This window comes from Salvelinus alpinus, chromosome 13 (assembly GCF_045679555.1).
Source record: "Salvelinus alpinus chromosome 13, SLU_Salpinus.1, whole genome shotgun sequence".
NCBI classification, from domain to species: Eukaryota; Metazoa; Chordata; class Actinopteri; order Salmoniformes; family Salmonidae; genus Salvelinus; species Salvelinus alpinus.
Window position 1 is genome coordinate 26080546 of NC_092098.1, and position 24698 is coordinate 26105243.

General features: G+C 42.5%; 1 protein-coding gene across 3 annotated transcripts in view; it reads right to left on the reverse strand.

The window, feature by feature from the left end:
- Positions 1-24698, reverse strand: part of LOC139537450 (vacuole membrane protein 1-like) — a 376416-nt gene that overhangs the window by 344514 nt on the left and 7204 nt on the right. For 2 of the 3 annotated variants that reach the window (XM_071338749.1, XM_071338747.1), the window contains exon 3: positions 24553-24678. In XM_071338749.1, the coding sequence (XP_071194850.1) occupies positions 24553-24678 (126 nt within the window). Of the gene's footprint in view, positions 1-11567; positions 11679-13017; positions 13109-24552; positions 24679-24698 lie in introns of all 3 variants that reach the window. The other variant, XM_071338748.1, reaches the window with a different exon arrangement.

Genomic DNA, 24698 nt, shown 5'->3' on the forward strand with positions numbered 1-24698 from the left:
CTTGCACAATTGGTGGCTGACTAAATACTTTTTTGCCCCACTGTATATGACAGTAACAGTCAAAAGTTTGGACACACTTACTTTCAAGGGTTTTTCTTTATTTTTTCTATTTTTGACAGAAAATAGAATAATAGTGAAGACATCAAAACTATGAAACAACACCTATGGAATCATGTAGTAAGCAAAAAAAGTGTTCAGATTCTTCAAAACAGCCACCCTTTGCCTTGATGACAGCTTTGCACACTCTTGGCATTTTCTCAACCAGTTTCACGAGGAATGCTTTTCCAACAGTCTTGAAGGAGTTCCCACATATGCTGAACACTTGTTAGATGCTTTTACTTCCCTCTGCGGTCCAACTCATCCCAAACCATCTCAATTGGGTTGAGGTCTACCATGTTATTGACTTGTTTATTGTTTACTCCATGTGTAACTCTGTGTTGTCTGTTCACACTGCTATGCTTTATCTTGGCCAGGTCGCAGTTGCAAATGAGAACTTGTTCTCAACTAGCCTACCTGGTTAAATAAAGGTGAAATAAAAAAATAAAAAAATAAATAAAAAAGGTCGGTGATTGCGGAGGCCAGGTCATCTGATGCAGCACTCCATCATTCTCCTTCTTGGTCAAATAGCCCTTACACAGCCTGGAGGTGTGTTCTGGGTCATTGTCCTGTTGAAAAACAAATGATAGTCCCACAGAGCGCAAACCAGATGGGATGGCGTATCGCTGTGCTGTGGTAGCCATGCTGGTTTAGTGTGCCTGGAAATCTAAATAAATCACTGACAGTGTCACCAGCAAAGCACCCTCACACCATCATACCTCCTCCTCCATGCTTCACTGTGGGGATCATCCGTTCACCTACTCTGCGTCTCAGAAAGACATGGCGGTTGGAACCAAAAATCTCAAATTTGGACTCATCAGACCAAAGGACAGTTTTCCACCGGTCTAATGTCCATTTCTTGTGTTGGCCCAAGCAGTACTCTTCTTCTTATTGGTGTACTTTAGTAGTGGATTCGACCATGAACGCCTGATTTACACAGTCTCCTCTGAACAGTTGATGTTGAGATGCGTCTGTTACTTGAACTCTGTGAAGCATTTATTTGGGATGCAATCTGATGTGCAGTTAACTCTAATGAACTTCCTTTCCTGTGGCGGTCCTCATCATAGCGCTTGATGGTTTTTGCGACTGCAATTGAAACTTTCAAAGTTCTTGAAATTTTCCATATTGACTGACCTCCATGTCTTAAAGTAATGATGGACTGTCGTTTCTCTTTGCTTATTTGAGCTGTTCTTGCTATAATATGGACTTGGTCTTTTACCAAATAGGGCTATCTTCTGTATACTACACATACCTTGTCACAACACAACTGATTGGCTCAAATGCATTAAGAAGGAAAGACATTCCACAAATTAACTTTTAACAAGGCACACCTGTTAGTTAGTTGAAATGCATTCCAGCTGACCTCATGAAGCTGGTTAAGAGAATGCCAAGAGTGTGCAAAGCTGTCTTCAAGGCAAAGGTTGGCTATAGTCACATTCTGTTAAAGGTCCCCAAAACACACACATCCCTGGGTCACTCGTCTTTTCAGTTCGCAGCAGCTAGCGACTGGAACGAACTGCAACAAACACTCAAACTGGACAGTTTTATTACAATCTCTTCATTCAAAGACTCAATCATGGACACTCTTACTGACAGTTGTGGCTGCTTTGCGTGATGTATTGTTGTCTCTACCTTCTTTAATATATTTTTAATCCCAGCCCTCCGTCCCTGCAGTAGGCTGTCATTGTAAATACAAATTTGGTTCTTAACTGACTTGCCTAGTTAAATAAAAGTTAAATAAAACATTTAGAAAATAAAAATGTGAAGAATCTCAAAAATAAAATATATTTTGAATTGTTTAACACTTTTTTGGTTACTACATGATTCCATATGTATTATTTCATAGTTTAGATGTCTTCACTACTTTCTACAATGTAGAAATTTGTATAAATAAAGAAAAACCCTGGCATGAGTAGGTGTGTCCAAACTTTTGACTGGTACTGTATATATATATTTTGATATATTTTATATTATATACACTACCGTTCAAAAGTTTCACAAGTCCTCAACTGGCAGCTTCATCAAATAGTACCTGCAAAACACCAGTCTCAACGTCAACAGTGAAGAGGCGATTCCAGGATGTTGGCCTTTTGTCCAGTGTTTGTGTTCTTTTTCCCATCTTAATCCTATATTTTTATTGGCTAGTCTGAGATATGGCTTTTTCTTTGCAACTCTGCCTAGAAGGCCAGCATCCCGGAGTCACCTCTTCACTGTTGATGTTCAGACTGGTGTTTTGCAGGTACTATTTAATGAAGCTGCCAGTTGAGGACTTGTGAGGCGTCTGTTTCTCAAACTAGATACTCTAATGTACTTGTCCTCTTACTCAGTTGTGCACCGGGGCCACCCACTCCTCTTTCTATTCTGGTTAGAGCCAGTTTGCGCTGTTCTGTGACGGGAGTAGTACACAGCATTGTACAAGATCTTCAGTTTCTTGGCAATTTCTTGCATGGAATAGCCTTCATTTCTCAGAACAAGAATAGACTGACAAGTTTCAGAAGAAAGTTATTTATTTATGGCCATTTTGAACTTGTAATCAAACCCACAAATGCTGATGCTCCAGATACACAACTAGTCTAAAGAAGGCCAGTTTTATTGCTTCTTTAAATCAGGACAACAGTTTTCAGCTGTGCTAAGAATATTGCATAATTTCTAATGATCAATTAGCCTTTTAAAATGATAAACTTGGATTAGCTAACACAATGTGCCATTGGAACACAGGAGTGATGGTTGCTGATAATGGGCCCCTGTACACCTATGTAGATATTCCATAAAAGAATCTGCCTTTTCCAGCTACAATAGTCATTTACAACATTAACAACGTCTACACTGTATTTCTGATCAATTTGATGTTATTTTAAATGGACAAAATATGTGCTTTTCTTTCAAAAACAAGGACATTTCTAAGTGACCCCAAACTTTTGAACGGTAGTGTATATATATATTCACTACCGTTCAAAAGGTATATGTATATATATATTGAACGGTAGTGTATATATACCTTGAACGGTAGTGTATATATACACCTATGTGAGAATGCTGTTCATCGACTACAGCTCAACATTTAACACCATAGTACCCTCCAAACTCGTCATCAAGCTCGAGACCCTGGGTCTCGACCCCGCCCTGTGCAACTGGGTACTGGACTTCCTGACGGGCCGCCCCCAGGTGGTGAGGGTAGGTAACAACATCTCCACCCCGCTGATCCTCAACACTGGGGCCCCACAAGGGTGCGTTCTGAGCCCTCTCCAGTACTCCCTGTTCACCCACGACTGCGTGGCCATGCACGCAGTCGTGGCCACGCCATCAAGTTTGCGGACGACACTACAGTGGTAGGCTTGATTACCAACAACGACGAGGCGGTCTACAGGGAGGAGGTGAGGGCCCTCGGAGTGTGGTGTCAGGAAAATAACCTCACACTCAACGTCAACAAAACAAAGGAGATGATTGTGGACTTCAGGAAACAGCAGAGGGAGCACCCCCCTATCCACATCGATGGGACAGTAGTGGAGAGGGTAGTAAGTTTTAAGTTCCTCGGTGTACACATCACGAACAAACTGAATTGGTCCACCCACACAGACAGCGTTGTGAAGAAGGCGCAGCAGCGCCTCTTCAACCTCAGGAGGCTGACGAAATTCGGCTTGTCACCAAAAGCACTCACAAACTTCTACAGATGCACAATCGAGAGCATCCTGTCGGGCTGTATCACCGCAAGCCTCTCCAGAGGGTAGTGAGGTCTGCACAACGCATCACCGGGGGCAAACTACCTGCCCTCCAGGACACCTACACCACCCGATGTCACAGGAAGGCCATAAAGATCACCAAGGACAACAACCACCCGAGCCACTGCCTGTTCACCCCGCTATTATCCAGAAGGCGAGGTCAGTACAGGTGCATCAAAGCAGGGACCGAGAGACTAAAAAACAGCTTCTATCTCAAGGCCATCAGACTGTTAAACAGCCACCACTAACATTTAGTGGCCGCTGCCAACATACTGACTCAACTCCAGCCACTTTAATAATGGGAATTGATGGAAATTTATGTAAAAAAGTATCACTAGCCACTTTAAACAATGCCACTTAATATAATGTTTACATACCCTACATTACTCATCTCATATGTATATGTATATACTGTACTCTATATCATCTACTGCATCTTGCCATCTTTATGTAATACATGTACAGTATCACTAGCCACTTTAAACTATGCCACTTTATGTTTATATACCCTACATTACTCATCTCATATGTATATACTGTACTCTATACCATCTACTGCATCTTGCCTATGCCGTTCTGTACCATCACTCATTCATATATCTTTATGTACATATTCTTTATCCCTTTACACTTGTGTGTATAAGGTAGTAGTTGTGGAATTGTTAGGTTAGATTACTCGTTGGTTATTACTGCATTGTCGGAACTAGAAGCACAAGCATTTCGCTACACTCGCATTAACATCTGCTAACCATGTGCATGTGACAAATAAAATGTGATTTCTTTAATTAGTTGGTCCGCAGGCCTACGAAAGGGTTGCCCATCCCTGCTCTACATGCACTGCATACAGCATCTTATTCACATTCACAGACAAATGGTGCCAACTACTGCTCGCTGCCAACATACTGACTCAACTCCAGCCACTTTAATAATGGGAATTGATGGAAATTTATGTAAAAAAGTATCACTAGCCACTTTAAACAATGCCACTTAATCTTTATTTTTATTTTAACAGGGAAAACAGACTGAGACCTGGATCTCTTTTACGGCTGTGCCCTGTGTAAACATGTTGACATGTACAGTTTTAGACATACAGACAAGAACATTTCAAAACATACACAATTCAACAGAAACAATCACAGACAACATCATATTGATCCTCCATAAGCATTTTAAAATGGGCAAGGGACACCAGAGTGTCTAACTTAAGTTGGATCTGCAGTTTGTTCCATGAATAAGGTGCAAAGGAACTGAAGGCAGTCCTACCCAACTCTGTGGAGACCGCAGGAGTCTCTAATGTAATCCACATCTGTGATCTGGTTTTAAAATTAGTACATCTTGTGGAAATTAATGATGATATATATGGAGGTAGTTTTAAAAGAAGTGCTTTATAAATAAACAAGAGAGCATGTTGCTCTCGCCTCACAGATAGAGAGACCCAACCCACATGTTGATATAGGATACAGTGATGAGTTCTGTAACTATCACCCGTGATAAACCTGAGTGCACAATGGTAAATAGCATCCAGTGGTTTTAATGTGTTTGCCGATGCATGCATATAGATAATATCACCATAATCTAAAACGGACATAAAAGTAGCCTGCACAATTTTTTTCCTATTTACAGAGGACAGACAAGCCCTGTTTCTGTAAAGGAATCCTATCTTGAATTTGAGCTTTTTTCCCAGTTCTGTAACATGTTTTTTAAAAGAAAGCCTATCATCTAACCATACCCCTAAGTATTTATATGCATTAATATAATGTTTACATACCCTACATTACTCATCTCATATGTATATGTATATACTGTACTCTATATCATCTACTGCATCTTGCCATCTTTATGTAATACATGTACAGTATCACTAGCCACTTTAAACTATGCCACTTTATGTTTATATACCCTACATTACTCATCTCATATGTATATACTGTACTCTATACCATCTACTGCATCTTGCCTATGCCGTTCTGTACCATCACTCATTCATATATCTTTATGTACATATTCTTTATCCCTTTACACTTGTGTGTATAAGGTAGTAGTTGTGGAATTGTTAGGTTAGATTACTCGTTGGTTATTACTGCATTGTCGGAACTAGAAGCACAAGCATTTCGCTACACTCGCATTAACATCTGCTAACCATGTGCATGTGACAAATAAAATGTGATTTCTTTAATTAGTTGGTCCGCAGGCCTACGAAAGGGTTGCCCATCCCTGCTCTACATGCACTGCATACAGCATCTTATTCACATTCACAGACAAATGGTGCCAACTACTGCTCACAAAAGTGGGTTTACAGTGAACCCTCTGAACCCAAGCAGGAAAGATGCATCAACCATTGTGAAGTAGAAGACACTATCTAGAAAGGGAAAATATGTCAATGCAACCATCAAACATTGCGAACATTGCAAAACTCATAACCGACATACATATGATTTCCTGTAGTAGTGAACATTTTCTGTAATCGTCAGAACAAGATTGATCAGATAAGGAGCAGTGTTCTAACCATAAGTCTATGGTTCTACCAAGGCCTCTGTGAGTAGGAGAGCACAAACCCACAATGATCCAAATCTTCCGACGCAACATCACAAAATGTATGCACGCAAATAGGTAAAAGGCTATGCAGTGTTTCTCATAGATGTTTTGTTGTTGCAGCAGTGGCAAAGGTCAAGGAAGGGGGTGTCACGGGGGATTTAAAAACAAAACAAGACTGTCATAATTCCTACATTGAAACGCAGTGTCTGTACAGTAACATGCTATACATGACGTCAGAGCTCTGCCTCTGCGCTTCACACTGCTGTATGGGTTTTGACTGACAGCTGTTCTGAACTTGAGCACCTTACGTGACAAGCAGTTGCCCCATTCCTCCCGCTAATTGGGCAACTTCTTTGTTGTCTGAGTGAGGGAAACGCTGTAAATTAAGAGGAGTCTATGTGTTTTGAAAGATAAGACATTGAGGATTATAATAAATACCCCTTTGATGTCATACAAGCAAACAAAACATCTATGAGTCCAAATGTGCACTTCCCACTTCCATATCACATTTCGAGATGACATGTCGTCATACCCTTGGTAGTTCTGAAACAGAATGAGCCTGTTTGTCCACTGTGAAGAAAATTAGCCACGGCACAAGCACCTAAATGCAATCATGACTCCTTTCTATGCGCACCAAAATGATGATATGTTTCCCGGAATTGCATTGTGAAGGCCTAACACTGTAATATTGTATTTTATAATTAGCTAGTCATGTTGGCAATATAACATAATTTCAAATGATGCCCACCTGACCCAGATTGTGATTTATAATGGACCGTTTTTGGATTGCGTAAACAACAACATTAATTGTGTGGGGGGAGGGGATGTGGGGTTGTTTTCCAAATAAAACAACTATAAGTGTGCCTGCTTCAGTTCCTCAATGGCAAAGCTAGGAGAGCTCAACAAAACACCTTATAGTTAAAGACTCTTCTTTGAGTCATAAAACTGCATTGAAATTACTTAGGAACTGTGCACACTTTAGAGAGGTGTGTAGTCACTTGGAGACACCAGTTAGTCCTCTCACTCAAACCCTTGTCATTGTCTTATGTTGCACCAACTACCCCACATTGTACAGGAATATTCTTATCATGTTACTGAATGATTTCGTTGTAAACAAATGAGGCGAAAAGTACATGTAAAATGCACATTAAATCAACAGTGTAATGTTTGGATTCAGTCTTGTGTTTGGTGAACTGTTGTGTCCTCACCTTTGGTCTAATAATTTAGTCATAATCTCAAAACTGTTCCCTTCCAATTGCTACCATGGTTATGCATTTCATATTTCTTCTATAAGAAACATTTAAATGTATCCCTATCCATATAGGCTGATTCAAAGCATAAAGGGTTAACTAAAACATTTGTTAAAATCAAATGTTGCCGACGCCATCAATGTATAAAACCACCCAAGAAACCACTTTTTTATTTTTTTACCATAGCCTGTGGCACCATACCATATTATCAGGCAGGTGTGCTTTAAGCAATAAGCAAGCTTTTTTATGGCTCAAAAAGAGGCTACTTAACTGCAATTCTATACATTTTTCCATGGAGCTGAGAGGAAATGTTGCAACTCTAAAGCAGTTTTTTGCAATTGTACAGTCGTGGCCAAAAGTTTTGAGAAGGACACAAATATTAATTTCCACAAAGTTTGCTGTTTCAGTGTCTTTAGATATTTTTGTCAGATGTTACTATGGAATACTGAAGTATAATTACAAGCATTTCATAAGTGTCAAAGGCTTTAATTGACAATTACATGAAGTTGATACAAAGAGTCAATATCTGCAGTGTTGACCCATCTTTTTCAAGACCTCTGCAATCTGCCCTGGCATGCTGTCAATTAACTTCTGGGCCACATCCTGACTGATGGCAGCCCATTCTTGCATAATCAATGCTTGGAGTTTGTCAGAATTTGTGGAGTTTTGTTTGTCCACCCTCCTCTTGAGGATTGACCACAAGTTCTCAATGGGATTAAGGTCTGGGGAGTTTCCTGGCCATGGACTCAAAATATCAATGTTTTGTTCCCCTGAGCCACTTAGTTATCACTTTTGCCTTATGGCAAGGTGCTCCATCATGCTGGAAAAGGCATTGTTCGTCACCAAACTGTTCCTGGATGGTTGGGAGAAGTTGCTCTCGGAGGATGTGTTGGTACCATTCTTTATTCATGGCTGTGTCCTGAGGCAAAATTCTGAGTGAGCCCACTCCCTTGGCTGAGAAGCAACCCCACACATGAATGGTATCAGGATGCTTTACTGTTGGCATGACACAGGACTGATGGTAGTGCTCACCTTGTCTTCTCCGGACAAGCTTTTTCTGGTTGCCCCAAACAATCGGAAAGGGGATTCATCAGAGAAAATGACTTTAGCCCAGTCCTCAGCAATCCAATCCCTGTACCTTTTTCATAATATCAGTCTGTCCCTGATGTTTTTCCTGGAGAGAAGTGGCTTCTTTGCTGCCCTTCTTGACACCAGGCCATCCTCCAAAAGTCTTCGCCTCACTGTGCGTGGAGATGCACTCACACCTGCCTGCTGCCATTCCTGAGCAAGCTCTGTTCTGGTAGTGCCCCGATCCAGCAGCTGAATCAACTTTAGGAGACGGTCCTGGCACTTGCTGGACTTTCTTGGACGCCCTGAAGCCTTCTTCACAACAATTGAACCGCTCTCCTTGAAGTTCTTGATGATCCGATAAATGGTTGATTTAGGTGCAATATTACTGGCAGCAATATCCTCGCCTGTGAAGCCCTTTTTGTGCAAAGCAATGATGACGGCACGTGTTTCCTTGCAGGTAACCATGGTTGACAGAGAACAAGAACAATGATTCCAAGCACCACCCTCCTTTTGAAGCTTCCAGTCTGTTATTCAAACACAATAAACATGACAGAGTGATCTCCAGCCTTGTCCTCGTCAACACTCACACCTGTGTTAATGAGAGAATCCCTGACATGATGTCAGCTGGTCCTTTTGTGGCAGGGCTGAAATGCAGTGGAAATGTTTTTGGGGGATTCAGTTCATTTGCAAAGAGGGACTTTGCAATTAATTGCAATTCATCTGATCACTCTTCATAACATTCTGGAGTACATGCAAATTGCCATCATACAAACTGAGGCAGCAGACTTTGTGGAAATTAATATTTGTGTCATTCTCAAAACTTTTGGCCACGACTGTACACATTTTGTCATGGAGCTGACAGAAAATGTTGAAGTGTAAAAGCAAATTTCCTGCAATTCTACGTATTTTGCCATGGCTAATTCTGTGTTCTTATGGTTAAACATTATAAAGAAATCTATGAGGACCCCAATCGGTTATCCCGCCATGCCAAAAGTACTCCTAAATCTTAACTAGAAATCACCAAAATAAAAACTATAAAAGATTATACTATAAAAAAATATGTAACAATGATCTTTTCTACAAACTTTCTGTCTGCTTAAGTTTACACACACAGCGGTTTTCCACCCCGAAAAGGAATTTCTGACGGTGCGCCGCTGTTAAATGAATACAGGGGGGAAATACTGCTGTGTGTTGCTATGATTCTGAACATCAGATAGCTAGCAACAATGACAATAAGCTGCCATGTGGGGAATAGTTAGTGGCTCGTTTCAGCTAGTTGTATCTTGTTCTTGATACCATGTCTTGTTTTGAGGTGTTTTGACTTAGTCTATGCTAATATGGCTAAAATTCCCTAGCTAGCTAACCAACAACTGTAACGATGCATTTGTTTTTATGTTGTCAATAAACATTTGGAAATGAAATATAGTTTACATGTTGTCAAATAATGAATTTTGAATGTAAGCCTGAGCCAACCCCTCTGTTTTGCCCCAAAGTTGCGCACGGATCGGTTTTGTTGCTAAACAACCCACCCGTCTATAGCCACCATAAATACAGCAGCGTGAATCAGCTCCACATTCTAAAGCAGGCAACTTTAACTGATTCCTCAAACAGCACTGAAAAACTGCTGATCCATTACCACAAAATACCATTAGATGGCGACATCCTCCTTTAAAAACAGACTGGCGTCTTGGAAAGTAAGTCAGATCACCCAAAACAATAACAAAATAAAAACTTCTCAAATTACATATGGGAGCACAGAGAGAGTTGGCTTTCAAAAACACAGAATGGAGGACACACTTAACAGTTTCCAGTTCAGCTCCACTGGCTATGCAATGGGACTGCGACTATGCTGCTCCCAAATTACAGATGGGTGGCTCAGTGTTAATAGTGTTCTCAGAGTGGTAAAGACTACCAGATGTTTGGGAACCCAGATCTGCAGCACAGCCAGCCAGCCCCTGTTCCTCTGCTCCACACTGCCACTCAAAACAGGGAAAGGGAGGGGTGGAGAGAGACAGAGAAGCAGAGAGAGAGAGGAAAGGGAGGGGGAGAGGGAGAGGGAGAGAGAAGAAAAAGAAATAAAGGGAGGGAGGAGAGAAAGGTTGGCTAGCCTTGCATGAACTCAGTCAGTGGGGTCACTGAGTGCGCTCGTTTTTTTTTGGACTGCCTGTCAAAACACTACTGCTACCCGCCCGTCCGCCCCGCCGCAGTGTGTACCTATTCACTGAGGAGATCTTAACACCACAATGTTCTACACACACACATTAGCGTACATACACACACATCACGCATGCATGCACACAAACGTTCACACACGCATACATACACAAACACACACACACACACACACACACACACTCTCTTCTGAGACACAGGGAATCTCCTTGAACTTTTAGCCATGTTCCAACCTTCTATTACAGCCTATTACAGACTCTCGTCTCTTAGCAGCAACTCACAAAACATCAACACTGAGTTTGAGATGGGCATCATACACAGTGTGAATGACTTGAGTAACGTCAAATCAAATCACATTTTATTTGTCACTTGCACCGAATACAACAGGTGTAGACTTTACCGGGAAATGCTTACTCACAAGCTCTTTCCCAACAATGCAGAGTTAAAAAGTAAGAAAACCATATATATATATATATATACTAAAAAACAGACACTGGGGATATTTCAACTTGAGTATGAATAGATTTTGCATGGTATATGAAACATTCTTAGGTGCTCTTATGCTATTTAAATATGAGCATGCATTTGTAGGGTATATATACACGTGTTCTTAAAGTCTCAAATTAAGCATTAACATGTATTGCACAGAATATGAAAGCATTCTTGGGCTCAAGCTAAGCATAGTGGACACATGGTATTGCATGGTAAATTAGAGAGTTCTTACCAGGTAGAGGAGGAAGGTGTGCAGGCCAGTCCCCAGTCCCACAGAGGACAGGATACCCAAGCCTACCCAGTAGGCACACCACAGGAACCTCTTCTCCATGTGTTGCACATACTGTACACAGGGGACAGACAGTGTCAGCTTCACATCAGGACAAAGAGAGACAGAGAGACTGTCAGCCATGAGAGACTCAGGCAGAGTGAAAAAAATGTAAGTAGGAGAGACACTAGGAGGGAGGGAGGGTGGGTGTGTGCACCCTACTCTAGAAATAGGAGGCAGTGCCAAGCGTGAGAGGCAGAAAGTCAAAGTGCACCACGGTAAGAGAGGGGAGGGGGAGCAGTGGGGAGAGGGGGAAAGAAAGCAAGTGAGAGAGAGAGAGGGGGGGGGGGCAGAGGGAGCGAGAGAGGGCAAGTTATAGAGAGAGAGAAAGAGAAGGAGCAGAGAGTGTCAGGGGTGAGAGAGGGCAAGTGATAGAGAGAGAGGGAGTGAGAATATAAAATAGAGAATATAAGCTGGTGTCTGTTGTTGAGAGTTTAGAGGACAGGGCCGTAGGGTAGGAGTGTTCAGATTCAGAACAACACAAACAGAGAAGAACAGAATCATTCTTCTTCTTCAAGGAAGCCAGTTCCTACCCAGTTTATTTCCCCTACTCTTCATCAGCTCTCTCTCTCTTGCTCTATTCCTTTCTCCCTCTCTCCCTTTCTTCCTCCCTCTCTCTCTTCCTTTCTCTGTATCTCCCTCCCGTTCCCTTTCTCCCTCTCTCCCTTATTCTCCCCCTTTCTCCCTCTCTCTCTCCCTCCATCTTCTGCCACCCATCTCTCCCTCCATCATATATGGACCAACACCTCCTCCTCAAGCATGGGCAGACAGGTTGTTTTCTGGAAGGGCCAGTAATGGTGTAGATTACGGGAACACTGTGGAGGTTTTTTGGCACGGAACTCTATTTCCCAGCAAACCCCTGTGAACTCGGAAAACAGTAGCAGCAGCAGTGTCTCTCATCACCTAGTAAAAAGCCTGGGTGGGAAGTGCCAGCCATGTCCAATTGTTTTTAGGCTTATCAGGAATTAATGACGTAACACCTTAGGACTAGAGCTTAAGAGTCTAATATGGTAAATAATATGGTTATTGCTGCAGCTTTAAAGCAATTCTGTTTGGATCTCTTGAGCCACTTTTGCTGTGGTACATTAGTTGTTAATTTGGTACAGGGCGCACGTGTGTGTGTGTGTACTCAGTATATTATCTGTTCATGTGGTACAGCTAATGTACTGATTAAATAGGGCATGTGGACATGTGGTAAATAGGTCAGGTGAAGGTAAATGCGTGTTAAGTTTAATACTCTTTTTCAGCTTGTGGTCTTGGGAGACAACAGTTTTATAAAGTCTTAGGGATGTTAATTAGCAACCCCTGATGATGTGTGGACAGGGCTGCTCACACACACACACACACACTTCACCTTCTGATGTGTTCCTTTAACAGAGTAGGCGATGGAGAAGAGGGTAACCAGCACCAGCAGAGACAAGACTGAATGTCTCTGCCGCCATAACCTGAGGGAAGAAGAGAGGAGTGAGGGAGGAGGGAAAGAAGTGTTTTGGAATAGATTAGGTAGTTTAGGTCTTAGGAGCATTAGTAGATACTACACTACCACTTCTACACTCCATCACCAGGGGGCAGCAGCAACTGGGCCAAATTCTCTGCCAGGAAGCCTTGTGAAGCCTTGATAAGCACACAGGTGGGGCCAAATGATGATCGTCAATCTGTGAGAGAGAGGTGGGCAAAAGCCTCTACGCCTGCTTTTGTTTGTTTTGTGTTATCTATACTAAACAACAATATAAACACAACATGTAAAGTGTTGATCCCATATTTTATGAGCTGAAATAAAAGATCCCAGTAACTGTCTATACACACAAAAAACATATTTCTCTCAAAGTTTGTGCACAAATTTGTTTACATCCCTGTTAGTGAGCATTTCTCCTTTGCCAAGATAATCCATCCACCTGAAAGGTGTGGCATATCAAGACGCTGATTAAACAGCATGATCATTACAAAGGTGCACCTTGTGCTGGGGACAATAAAAGGCCACTCTAAAATGTGCAGTTTTGTCACAACACAATGCCACAGATGTCTCAAGTTTTGAAGGAGCGTGAAATTGGCATGCTGACTGCACAAATGTCCACCAGAGCTGTTGCCAAAGATTTGAATGTGAATTTCTCTACCATAACCTGCCTCCAATGTTGTTTTGGAGAATTTGGCAGTACGTCCAACCGGACTCACAACCGCAGACCACGTGCAACTACGGCAGCCCAGGACCTCCCCATCCAGCTTCTTCACCTGCGGGATCGTCTGAGACCAACCACCCGGACAGCTGACGAAACTGAGGAGTATTTCTGTCTGTAATGAAGCCCCTTTTGGGGGGAAAAACAAATTCTCATGGGCTGGGCCTGGCTTCCCAGCGGATGGACCTGGCTCCAAAGTGGGTGGGCCATGGCTCCGCCCCTGCCTAGTCATGTGACATTCATAGATTAGGGCCTAATGAATTTATTTAAATGTACTGATTTCCTTATATAAACTGTAACTTAGTAAAATTGTTGAAATTGTTGCATGTTGCATTTATATTTTTGTTTAGTGTAAATAATCCCTAGATAATATTTATGACCTCATCAGGGAGATGCTTAAACATTGCATAACACAATTTATCATAACTTGGGGCTGTACAGTGCATTCAGAAAGTATTCAGACCCCTTGACTTTTTCCACATTTTGTTAGGTTACAGCCTTATTCTAATAATACCCCATAATGACAAAGCGAAAACAGGTTTTTAGAAATGTTTGCAAATATTTAAAAAATTAAAAACAGAAATAACTTATTTACCTAAGTATTTCAGACCCTTTGCTATGAGACTTGAAACTGAGCTAAGGTGCATCCTGTTTCCATTATAATTTTTTATTTAACCTTTATTTAACTAGGCAAGACAGTTAAGAACAAATTCTTATTGACAATGGCAGCCTACCCCGACCAAACCCTCCCCTAACTCGGGCGATGCTGGGCCAATTGTGCGCCGCCCTATGGGACTCCCAATCACGGCCGGTTGTGATACAGCCAGGGATAGAAGCAGGGTCTGTAGTGACACCTCTAGCACTGCGAATCAGTGCCATAGACCACTACGCCACTCCTTGAGATGTTTCTACAACTTGATTAGTCCACCTGTGGTAAATTCAATTGATTGGACATGAAAGGCACCCACCTGTTTATATAAGGTCCCACAGTTGACAGTGAATGTCAGAGCAAAAACCAAGCCATGAGGTCAAAGGAATTGTCCGTAGAGCTCCGAGACAGGATTTTACCAAAACATGCCTGCAGCATTGAAGTTCCCCAAGAACACAGTGGCCTCCATCATTCTTAAATGGAAGAAGTTTGGAACCAACAAGACTTTTCCTAGAGCTGGCCCCCCGGCCAAACTGAGCAATCGGGTGGAGAAGGGCCTTGGTCAGGGAGGTGACCAAGGACCTGCTGGTCACTCTGAAAGAGCTCCAGAGTTCCTCTGTGGAGATGGGAGAACCTTCCAGAAGGACAACCATCTCTGCAGCACTCCACCAAACAGGCCTTTATGGTAGAGTGGCCAGACGGAAGCCACTCCTCAGTAAAAGGCACAATACAGCCCGCTTTGAGTTTGCCAAAAGACACCTAAAGGACTCAGACCATGAGAAACAAGATTCTCTTTAGCCTGAATGCCAAGCACCACGTCTGGGGGACACCTGGCACCATCCCTACAGTGAATCATGGTGGTGGCAGCATCATTCTGTGGGGATGTTTTTCAGCGGCAGGGACTGGGAGACTAGTCAGGATCAAGGGAAAGATGAATGAAGCAAAGTACAGAGAGATCCTTGATGAAAACCCGCTCCAGAGCGCTCAGGACCTCAGACTGGGGCGAAGGTACACCTTCCAACAGGACAACGACCCTAAGCAAGACAATGCAGGAGTGGCTTCAGGACAAGTCTCTGAATGTCCTTGAGTGGCACAGTCAGAGCCCGGACTTGAACCCTATCGAACATCTCTGGAGAGACTTGAAAATAGCTGTGCAGCGACGCTCCCCATCCAACCTGACAGAACTTAAGTGGATCTCCAGAGAAGAATGGGAGAAACTCCCCAAATACAAGCTTGTAGCGTCATACCCAAGAAGACTCGAGGCTGTAATCGCTGCCAAAGGTGCTTCAACAAAGTACTGAATAAAGGCTCTGAATATTTATGTAAATGTGGGGTACTGTGTGTAGATTGATGAGGGGGGAAAAACTATTTAATCAATTTTAGAATAAGGCAGTAACATAACAAAATGTGGAGTAAAGGGGCCTGAATACTTTCCGAAAACTGTCACGCCCTGACCATAGAGAGCCTGTTTTATTCTCTATTTTGGTTAGGTCGGGGTGTGACTAGGGGGGGTGTTCCTATCTAGGTTGTTTAGTTCTATGTTGGCCTGGTATGGTTCCCAATCAGAGGCAGCTGTTTTTCGTTGTCTCTGATTGGGGATCATATTTAGGTAGCCATTCCCCCACTATGTTTTGTGGGATCTTGTTTCTGTGTAGTTGCCTGTGAGCACTGCTTGAGCTTCACGTATCGTTTATTCTTTATTGTTTTTTTTTGTGCGTTTCACTCCAATAAATATGTGGAACCCAGATCACGCTGCACGTTGGTCCGAGTATGCTTACGACAATCGTGACAAATACACTGTACACATCCACAGCCAAAAAGGGCTAATCACACCTCATGCAATGTAACATCAGCATCCAATGACAAGTGAACAATATCCCTCTTCTTATACACATTAGTATGAGCATTTAAAATCGCATGCCTGCGTTGCTTGTACACTTTGTTCAAAGTAACCCCACTATGTTCATTAGCAAATGACTTCCCCAACAAATGACTTCCCCAACAAATGACTTCCCCAACAAATGACTTCCCCAACAAATGACTTCCCCAACAAATGACTTCCCCAACATGTCATCTTTTTCTTTATCTAATACAGCCAGATTATCACCATCAACCAAAACTGGAATTCGAGTGTTCTTGCTTCTTCCAGTCATCTTCAACTTTCCCAGCTCAGTACTCCTGCCTATTGTAGAGCAGAACTGTGTACATGCATTTCTCTTGACAGACTTAATGACCCTACGTACTAAAGCTCTCTTCCTTTGGAAATCAAGTAGATTCTCAGAAGTCAAAGTCCTACGTAATACTCTGTAGGTCCTATTTATTTCTTGAATAGCCAAAGTACAATCTTCAGTCCACCAAGGAACCACCTTTCTTTTGTCACCCACTGGTATATACAAGTTCCCTGCACTCAAAATTAGAGAAGTGACAAGAGGCAGCACAAACATCAACAGGAATCTCTAAACACAACTATCCAACAGACTTTTAACAAAGTTCTCCAAACTTTTCCCAGTCCGCTTTAGGAAAGCACCATCTTCTGAATGGTATCCTATCTGGAATACTGACATCACCAGGCATGGTACAAAAAAATTGGGAAATGATCACTCCAAATAGCAGAATCATCCATTACCTTCCATTCACACATGGCTGCAACAGCATTAGAAGCCATTGTGAGGTCCAGGCAGGATGTAACTCCTCTAACATCATCAACTCTGGTACCACATCCATCATTAAGATATACTAATGCTCTTGCTTCCATCATTTCTTGGACAATCATACCATTAGCAACAGTATGTGTGCTTCCCCATAAACTATTATGTGTATTAAAGTCGCTGCACCATATCTCTCTAGAGCCCAATTCTCCTGATATTTCATCAAACATCACTACAGATAGTTCACGACAAGAATTGTACAACTTGAACAGCTTAATATTAATAGCCCTACTGTAGATTTCAACCATCACATTTATATTCAGGTTGAACAGAAATACTACGATATGCCAGACCTTCCTTTATGAACGTAGCGCATCCTCCACCCTGACCAGTTGTTCTGTCAGATCTGACTGAACAATAAACAGGAATAAGAAAATCAAGATGTGGTCTAAGCCACATCTCTCTAATCTCTAAATCAATCACATATTTCTTAAACTCTTGACCATTTGCAATAAGGCTTCTAGTATTCCATTGAATGATAAAAAGTATAATACATCAAACTTATTCTGATCATTATCCGGATTATGATTCAACATCCGATGTATCAATGGTACTGAAACTTCAGTAATGTTCAGTAATTCTTGAGCTGCCTTCACTACTTCCATTATTCGTGCAGTCCTGCTCCTCTTCTGACCCATATCGATTGCTCTACACAAGAACGCTATGACGATTTACAATTTCTCTGTACAATTTCTCTGTAACCATGCATTATTGCTTGCATATCACATTGCACCAGGCTGAGGCGCCATGGGCTATAGTCATCCTAGAAGCAGCCACCACTGATGTATTGGAGCCAGCATTTCAATCAAAAGGCTTGTTCATTTCACAAACAGCCTCTGCATTGGATGCATTATTCGTTACTTTGTACCTCTGTGTTTCCATGGCTTGTTTTTGTACTTCACATCCCCCATATGCTGCACTATGCTCACCATCACAGTTGCAACACTTAACTTTAGTATCAGGTCCACATTTTCCTTACTCATGATGCCCACCACACCTTGCACATCTCATTTTTCCTTTGCACACATTAGCAACATGTCCCATCCTTTGGGACTTTAAAGACCGAAGTGGAGGTGGCAGTTTATTGGCAGCGCCCTCCAATAAGGTCTTTTAAGTAAAGTAATTAGTATTTCAGAAATATCTCTTGATTATGTAAATGAAGTGGTTAACTGTTTGTTTTCTACCATCAGAAGTGAAGTATGGTTTGTCATCTTGTGAAATTGGTCAGCTGAATCTCTGAAAGCACTGACGTATTTCAGAAAGCTATCTAGTGGAGGTAAGAGATGTAAGTGGTGTACTCTTGTTAATGTGTTATCTGTGTCAAACAAGCAAACCTAATCCTCTAAGCTTTAATGCTTTGCTTGCTCTTTATCTGCTTCTGTACTGTTTCCCTTTAATGGGCCTAAAACCTGTCTAATGTTTAGATGTTACAAATTGTAATAAAACATTTGTATTTTTGCTGTTGTCTGGTCCACTCATTGCTCAGAACTGTTGACCCAACTCAATAGGTGGCCTGTCACGAACGTGTGTGTGTGTGTGTTATGTTCTGGTTGAGGTGTTCCACTCATTAAAAAGTAGTTGTACAACGGAATGCATCTTCTGAATTTAATCCAACCCCTCTGAATCAGAGGTGCAGTATACTGCAAAAACACTACAGTAAATACTGCAGTATGCTACAGTCATGTCTGCAATAATACTACAGTAAAGTCTGAAAAAACAATACAGTGAATACTGCAGTATGCTACAGTCATGTCTGCAATAATACTACAGTAAAGTCTGAAAAAACAATACAGTGAATACTATAGTGTAGTCATTTATTTAGACCATAGTATACTATAGTATTTTCATGTGGGTTAGCTTTCAATATGTAACATGTTTGAACTTGGACCACAAAGGAAATATGTGTAACTTTTTTTGTGTTATCCTCGACAAATTTCTAAATGCATTGTATCCACATTTGTGTTTTTATTGATTTTATATAGTCATGAGCGTTACACCGAGGCCTGTACTTGGGATCGATTTGGAGGTGGAGGGTCCGTCATGGTCTGGGGCGGTGTGTCACAGCATCATCGGACTGAGCTTGTTGTCATTGCAGGCAATCTCAACGCTGTGCGTTACAGGGAAGACATCATCCTCCCCCGTGGTACCCTTCCTGCAGGCTCATCCTGACATGACCCTCCAGCATGACAATGTTGGCATTGCCATGCTGGAGGGTCATGTCAGATGAGCCTGCAGGAAGGGTACCATACTGCTCGTTCTGTGCCTTATTTCCTGCAAGACAGGAATGTCAGTGTTCTGCCATGGCCAGCAAAGAGCCCGGATCTCAATCCTATTGAGCACGTCTGGGACCTGTTGGATCGGAGGGCTAGGGCCATTCCCCCCAGAAATGTCCGGGAACTTGCAGGTGCCTTGGTGGAAGAGCGAGGTAACATCTCACAGCAAGAACTGGCAAATCTGGTGCAGTCCATGAGGAGGAGATGCACTACAGTACTTAATGCAGCTGGTGGCCACACCAGATACTGACTGTTACTTTTGATTTTGACCCCCTCTTTGTTCAGGGACACATTATTCAATTTCTGTTAGTCCCATGTCTGTGGAACTTGTTCAGTTTATGTCTCAGTTGTTGAATCTTGTTATGTTCATACAAATATTTACACATGTTAAGTTTACTGAAAATAAACGCAGTTGACCGTGAGAGGACATTTTCTTTTTTTTGCTGAGTTTATATCTGGGGAAGTAGGTGAAGTGATTGGTGTACGTCGACTGACCTGGATGGAGTAAGGAAACCCACTTCGTTCGTATTATAGTTTTTTTTCATAAGTCTCTCCCTTTCATGTAAAGCTAGGTTTTATGAGATACCCAGTTAGAGCCTTTGCACAAGCCCCTCCAGTGTTATAAATGCAAAAGATTTGGGCTAGTATCAAGTGTATGAAGACAGGAAGAGGGCACGAAAAAACCTATTCCCCCCTCAGGAGACTGAAAATATTTTGTATGGGTCCTCAGATCCTCAAAAGGTTCAACAGCTGCACCATCGAGAGCATCCTGATGGGCTGCATCACTGCCTGGTATGGCAACTGCTCGGCCTCTGACTGCAAGACACTACAGAGGATAGTGCGAATGGCCCAGTACATCACTGGGGCCAAGCTTCCTGCTATCCAGGACCTCTATACTAGGTGGAGTCAGAGAAAGGAACTAAAAATTGTCAAAGACTCCAGCCATCCAAGTTATAGACTGTTCTCTCTGCTACTACACAGCAAGCGGTACCGGAGAGCCAAGTCTAGGTCCAAGAGGCTTCTAAACAGCTTCTACAGCTTCTAACCCCCCAAGCCATAAGACTCCTGAACACCTAATACAATGGCTACCCAGACTATTTGCATTGCCCCCCACCCTTTTACACTGCTGCACTTTTTTTTGAAACTGCATTGTTGGTTAGGGGCTCGTAAGTAAGCATTTCACTGTAAGGTCTGTTGTATTCGACACATGTGACTAATACAATTTGATTTGAGGAAGAATATCATATGCCAGCAGAGGTTATATGTTGCAACTGTTGTGGCAAACATGTGCCTCAGTCCCCGGATTGCCCTGTTATGGTGAAGGAGGCCGAGGTGGTGATAATAAGGGCTGTCCAGCGTGTCTCTTATTTGGAGGCGGTGAGAAGTGGAAGGAGCGAGTAGTGTTGAAGACGCAATGGTAATTGAAACTGCACCAGTGAATGTTTTCCGGCAATCAAGGGATCCTGATATATTACATGTGAAAAAGGTGGACTTTGTAGCTTCTTTTGCAATGGTCATAAACAGTACAGCACAAACAAAGAAGAAATCAGAAAATTGAAATAATTTTGAGTTTACAGCCGAGGCCTTGTAAGAAGTCCTGTCAAAGGATGTTCTGCCGTCACAGGCCCTTGAGCCTGTGTAGGGATGTGACTTGAATTGGAATGTAACTGAATGAGGGGGATTTTTTTGTTGCTATTTTATTTATGTTCCGCCCATACAGTAGGTGGCGGCATGCACCTCCAAAGCTTGTTTGCGGACTGCCATAACGCCAAAGAAGCAGTTTGGAGTGGAATGTCTAGCCATGGTGAGTCACGTGTTTTTTAGCTGCCAGTTTTGTATGTTTTTAACTTGCTCTGTTACTGCAGTTTTAAATTAAGTACTTCTGAACCGTTTTTATTCTGTCCTTTTAAGTGTCAGAGTAAAGGCCAGCTCTCTCACTTGCTGTTAGGAGCATTAGTAAACACTACCACTTCCACACAGCAGCAACTGGGTCAGGTGCTCTGCCTGGAAGCCTTGATAAGCAAATGGGTGTGGGCAATTATTGGTGCTTGTCAATCTGTGAGAGAGGTGGCCAGAAATCTGCCTTGGTTTGTTTTGTGTTACCTATTTAGTTTTGGTATGCCTTTTTGTAGTTTCCTTTTGTGTGTATATTATCTACTTTGGAACTAATAATCTGCTTTGGCTGCCGACCCATGCGAGTGAGAATGGAGCCGGCCCTGGATCTAGGTAAGGTTGCCGTCTCCTGGGCACATGCATACAACAGGTCCGCATACACTGATTTCTCATATAGATGCACACATTAAATCAGGTTACAGACCATGTACCTAGACCTGGGAACCCTAGACATAGCAAGTGAAGCCAAATCAGATGGCTAGCTAATTGGTTTCGTAACAAGTGGAAGGGGATGGATAACGAGGGAGAAAAGAGGATGAGGAGGAGAGGAAGATATTTCAGATCAGGTGGTGGCTGGTGTAGCGCTGGCACACAGGCTGATCCCATCCCAATGTGTTTAAGTGGGCATCTGAGGCTGAGGGCTGTTGGAGGACTTAAGGCCCTGATCCCTTGGTAACCATATTAAAGGACTTACACTCACTTCCTCTCCTGTCTTCACCCACTTATTAATCTGTGTCACGGGATATTACAGATATCTTAATTTGAGCCAGTTTGCTACAGCAGGAAAATAATCCTGCAGCAACAGGAAATGTGGATGATGTCTTTTTTGTAGGGGTTGATTAATAAAAATAATCAAGTCTGAAATTTCAAAGTGGAAATTCACACAAGTTAAATTTCCTGCATTGCAGGAAGGTGCCATTTGCTTTCCAAATAGCACCTTATTCTCTACATAGTGCACTACTTTTGACCCTATTGAAGGTTTTCTGTTAATAATTTGAAAGTCAATTCAATCAGATATGAGATTATAAAGCAAACCCTAACAGTAGCCCTGAGTTCATGTCAACATGCGGACTCAACCCTAACCATATTCCTACACCTTGCTTCATGTCCACATGTTAGCTCAACCCTAACCCTAGCCATTACCCTAACACTAACTTCATGTCAGCTCAACCCTAACCCTAGCCATTACCCTAACACTAACTTCATGTCAGCTCAACCCTAACCCTAGCCATTACCCTAACACTAACTTCATGTCAGCTCAACCCTAACCCTAGCCATTACCCTAACACTAACTTCATGTCAGCTCAACCCTAACCCTAGCCATTACCCTAACACTAACTTCCTGTCAGCTCAACCCTAACCCTAGCCATTACCCTAACACTAACTTCCTGTCAGCTCAACCCTAACCCTAGTCATTACCCTAACACTAACTTCCTCTCAGCTCAACCCTAACCCTAGCCATTACCCTAACACTAACTTCATGTCAGCTCAACCCTAACCCTAGCCATTACCCTAACACTAACTTCCTGTCAGCTCAACCCTAGCCATTACCCTAACACTAACTTCCTGTCAGCTCAACCCTAGCCATTACCCTAACACTAACTTCCTGTCAGCTCAACCCTAGCCATTACCCTAACACTAACTTCCTGTCAGCTCAACCCTAGCCATTACCCTAACACTAACTTCCTGTCAGCTCAACCCTAGCCATTACCCTAACACTAACTTCCTGTCAGCTCAACCCTAGCCATTACCCTAACACTAACTTCATGTCCACATGTCTGCTTAGAAAGCTTTTCAGATACTACAAATAAGTATCTGTGCTATAACTTATCACGCTAGCTGTTTTATATTATTTATATTTATATATATATATATATATATATATATCTATCACTTCTCTCTCACCATTTACATTTTATTTAACTAGGCAAGTCAAATAAGAACAAAATCTTATTTACAATGACGGCCTACACCGGCCAAACCCGGACGACACTGGGCCAATTGTGCGCCGCCCTATGGGACTCCCCAATCCCGGCCGGGTGTGATACAGCCTGGAATTGAACCAGGGTGTCTGTAGTGACGCCTCAAGCACTGAGAGGCAGTACCTTAGACCGCTGCGCCATTCAGGAGCCCATGCAATCCACTTGCTATGAAAACAACTTGTGCTATCCTGAACTAAGCAGCCTCTTACTCTGGCAGCACGCTACTTGTCTTGTGGTTTACCACATCCTCTTGTCATTTAGAAAATAAACATGATGTCCTCATGCACAACCACAAGAGGCTCAATGTGCACATTGACTTCATGTCATCGTGTACATGTCAACAGACAATTAGGTGACTAAAAACAGGGAAAACATCATGGGGATCACCCTTGAGACAAGGTTATTCATATCAGAAACGGGTTCCATATTACCATCAACATTGAGCCTGCAATGATACGGAGTGCGTGGGAGTATTATTCAACTGAACTCATAATACAATTTTTATAAACACTTTTTAAACTGGGCCGGTAAAAATATAATTTGGGCAGTGCATCTAATTGGCATCCTTCATAGCAACATCAATGAAGATTAATGGCAAAAACTACTCCCTGCTTACGTAGTTGTTTTAATAAATGGTCCTGTGTTTGTTTGGTCTGACTGTAGAGCCAGGCACACAGGATGAATTACAGGGGAGCGAGCCAGGAGGGCAGCAGGTAGTCTCAAGGTCTCCTGTCTGCACGTCCTTTCTCCTCGCATCCTTCTCAAAACACTTTGAAGGAGAAGGTCCGAAGGGAGGGACATTGGATCTTTTCCGCCAATGCAGTTAGAGAAGGAGGTGAGGACAGAGGCAGCGAGGAATAGAGGAAAGACTAATTGAGAAAGAGCCTATATCTTCTACTGTAGACTCTGACCCTGCTGCCTCCACGTCAGTCTGTGGCTGGGCTGCCATAACATGACCTCAGCAGTAGGGAGTGTGTGTGTGTGGGCTCAGACCTGTGTCTTATTCCACACCACCAGCTAGACTGTATACTTGCTTAGTCTGTCATAGTGCAATGGATCCCTATGTGTTAGGGAGATTCATGAATACATAACATCTGTTTCCACACTGAGAAACAGAAATACTTTATATTCTAACACTTTGTAGTCAACACCTTTTATATTCAACACTTCCAAGATGGAGGAGACGAGGACGGAAGTGTGTGTGTCTCACCTCCACATCCAGTCCTTCAGGGTTATGAGCAGCTCCCGCAGGAAGTAGTGTAGCGTGACGAGCGGTTTCTTCCATAACACCAGAGACACACGCTCCTCTGCTTCCTCTCACAAAGCGACAAGGAGTCTTCAAAAACACACACACAC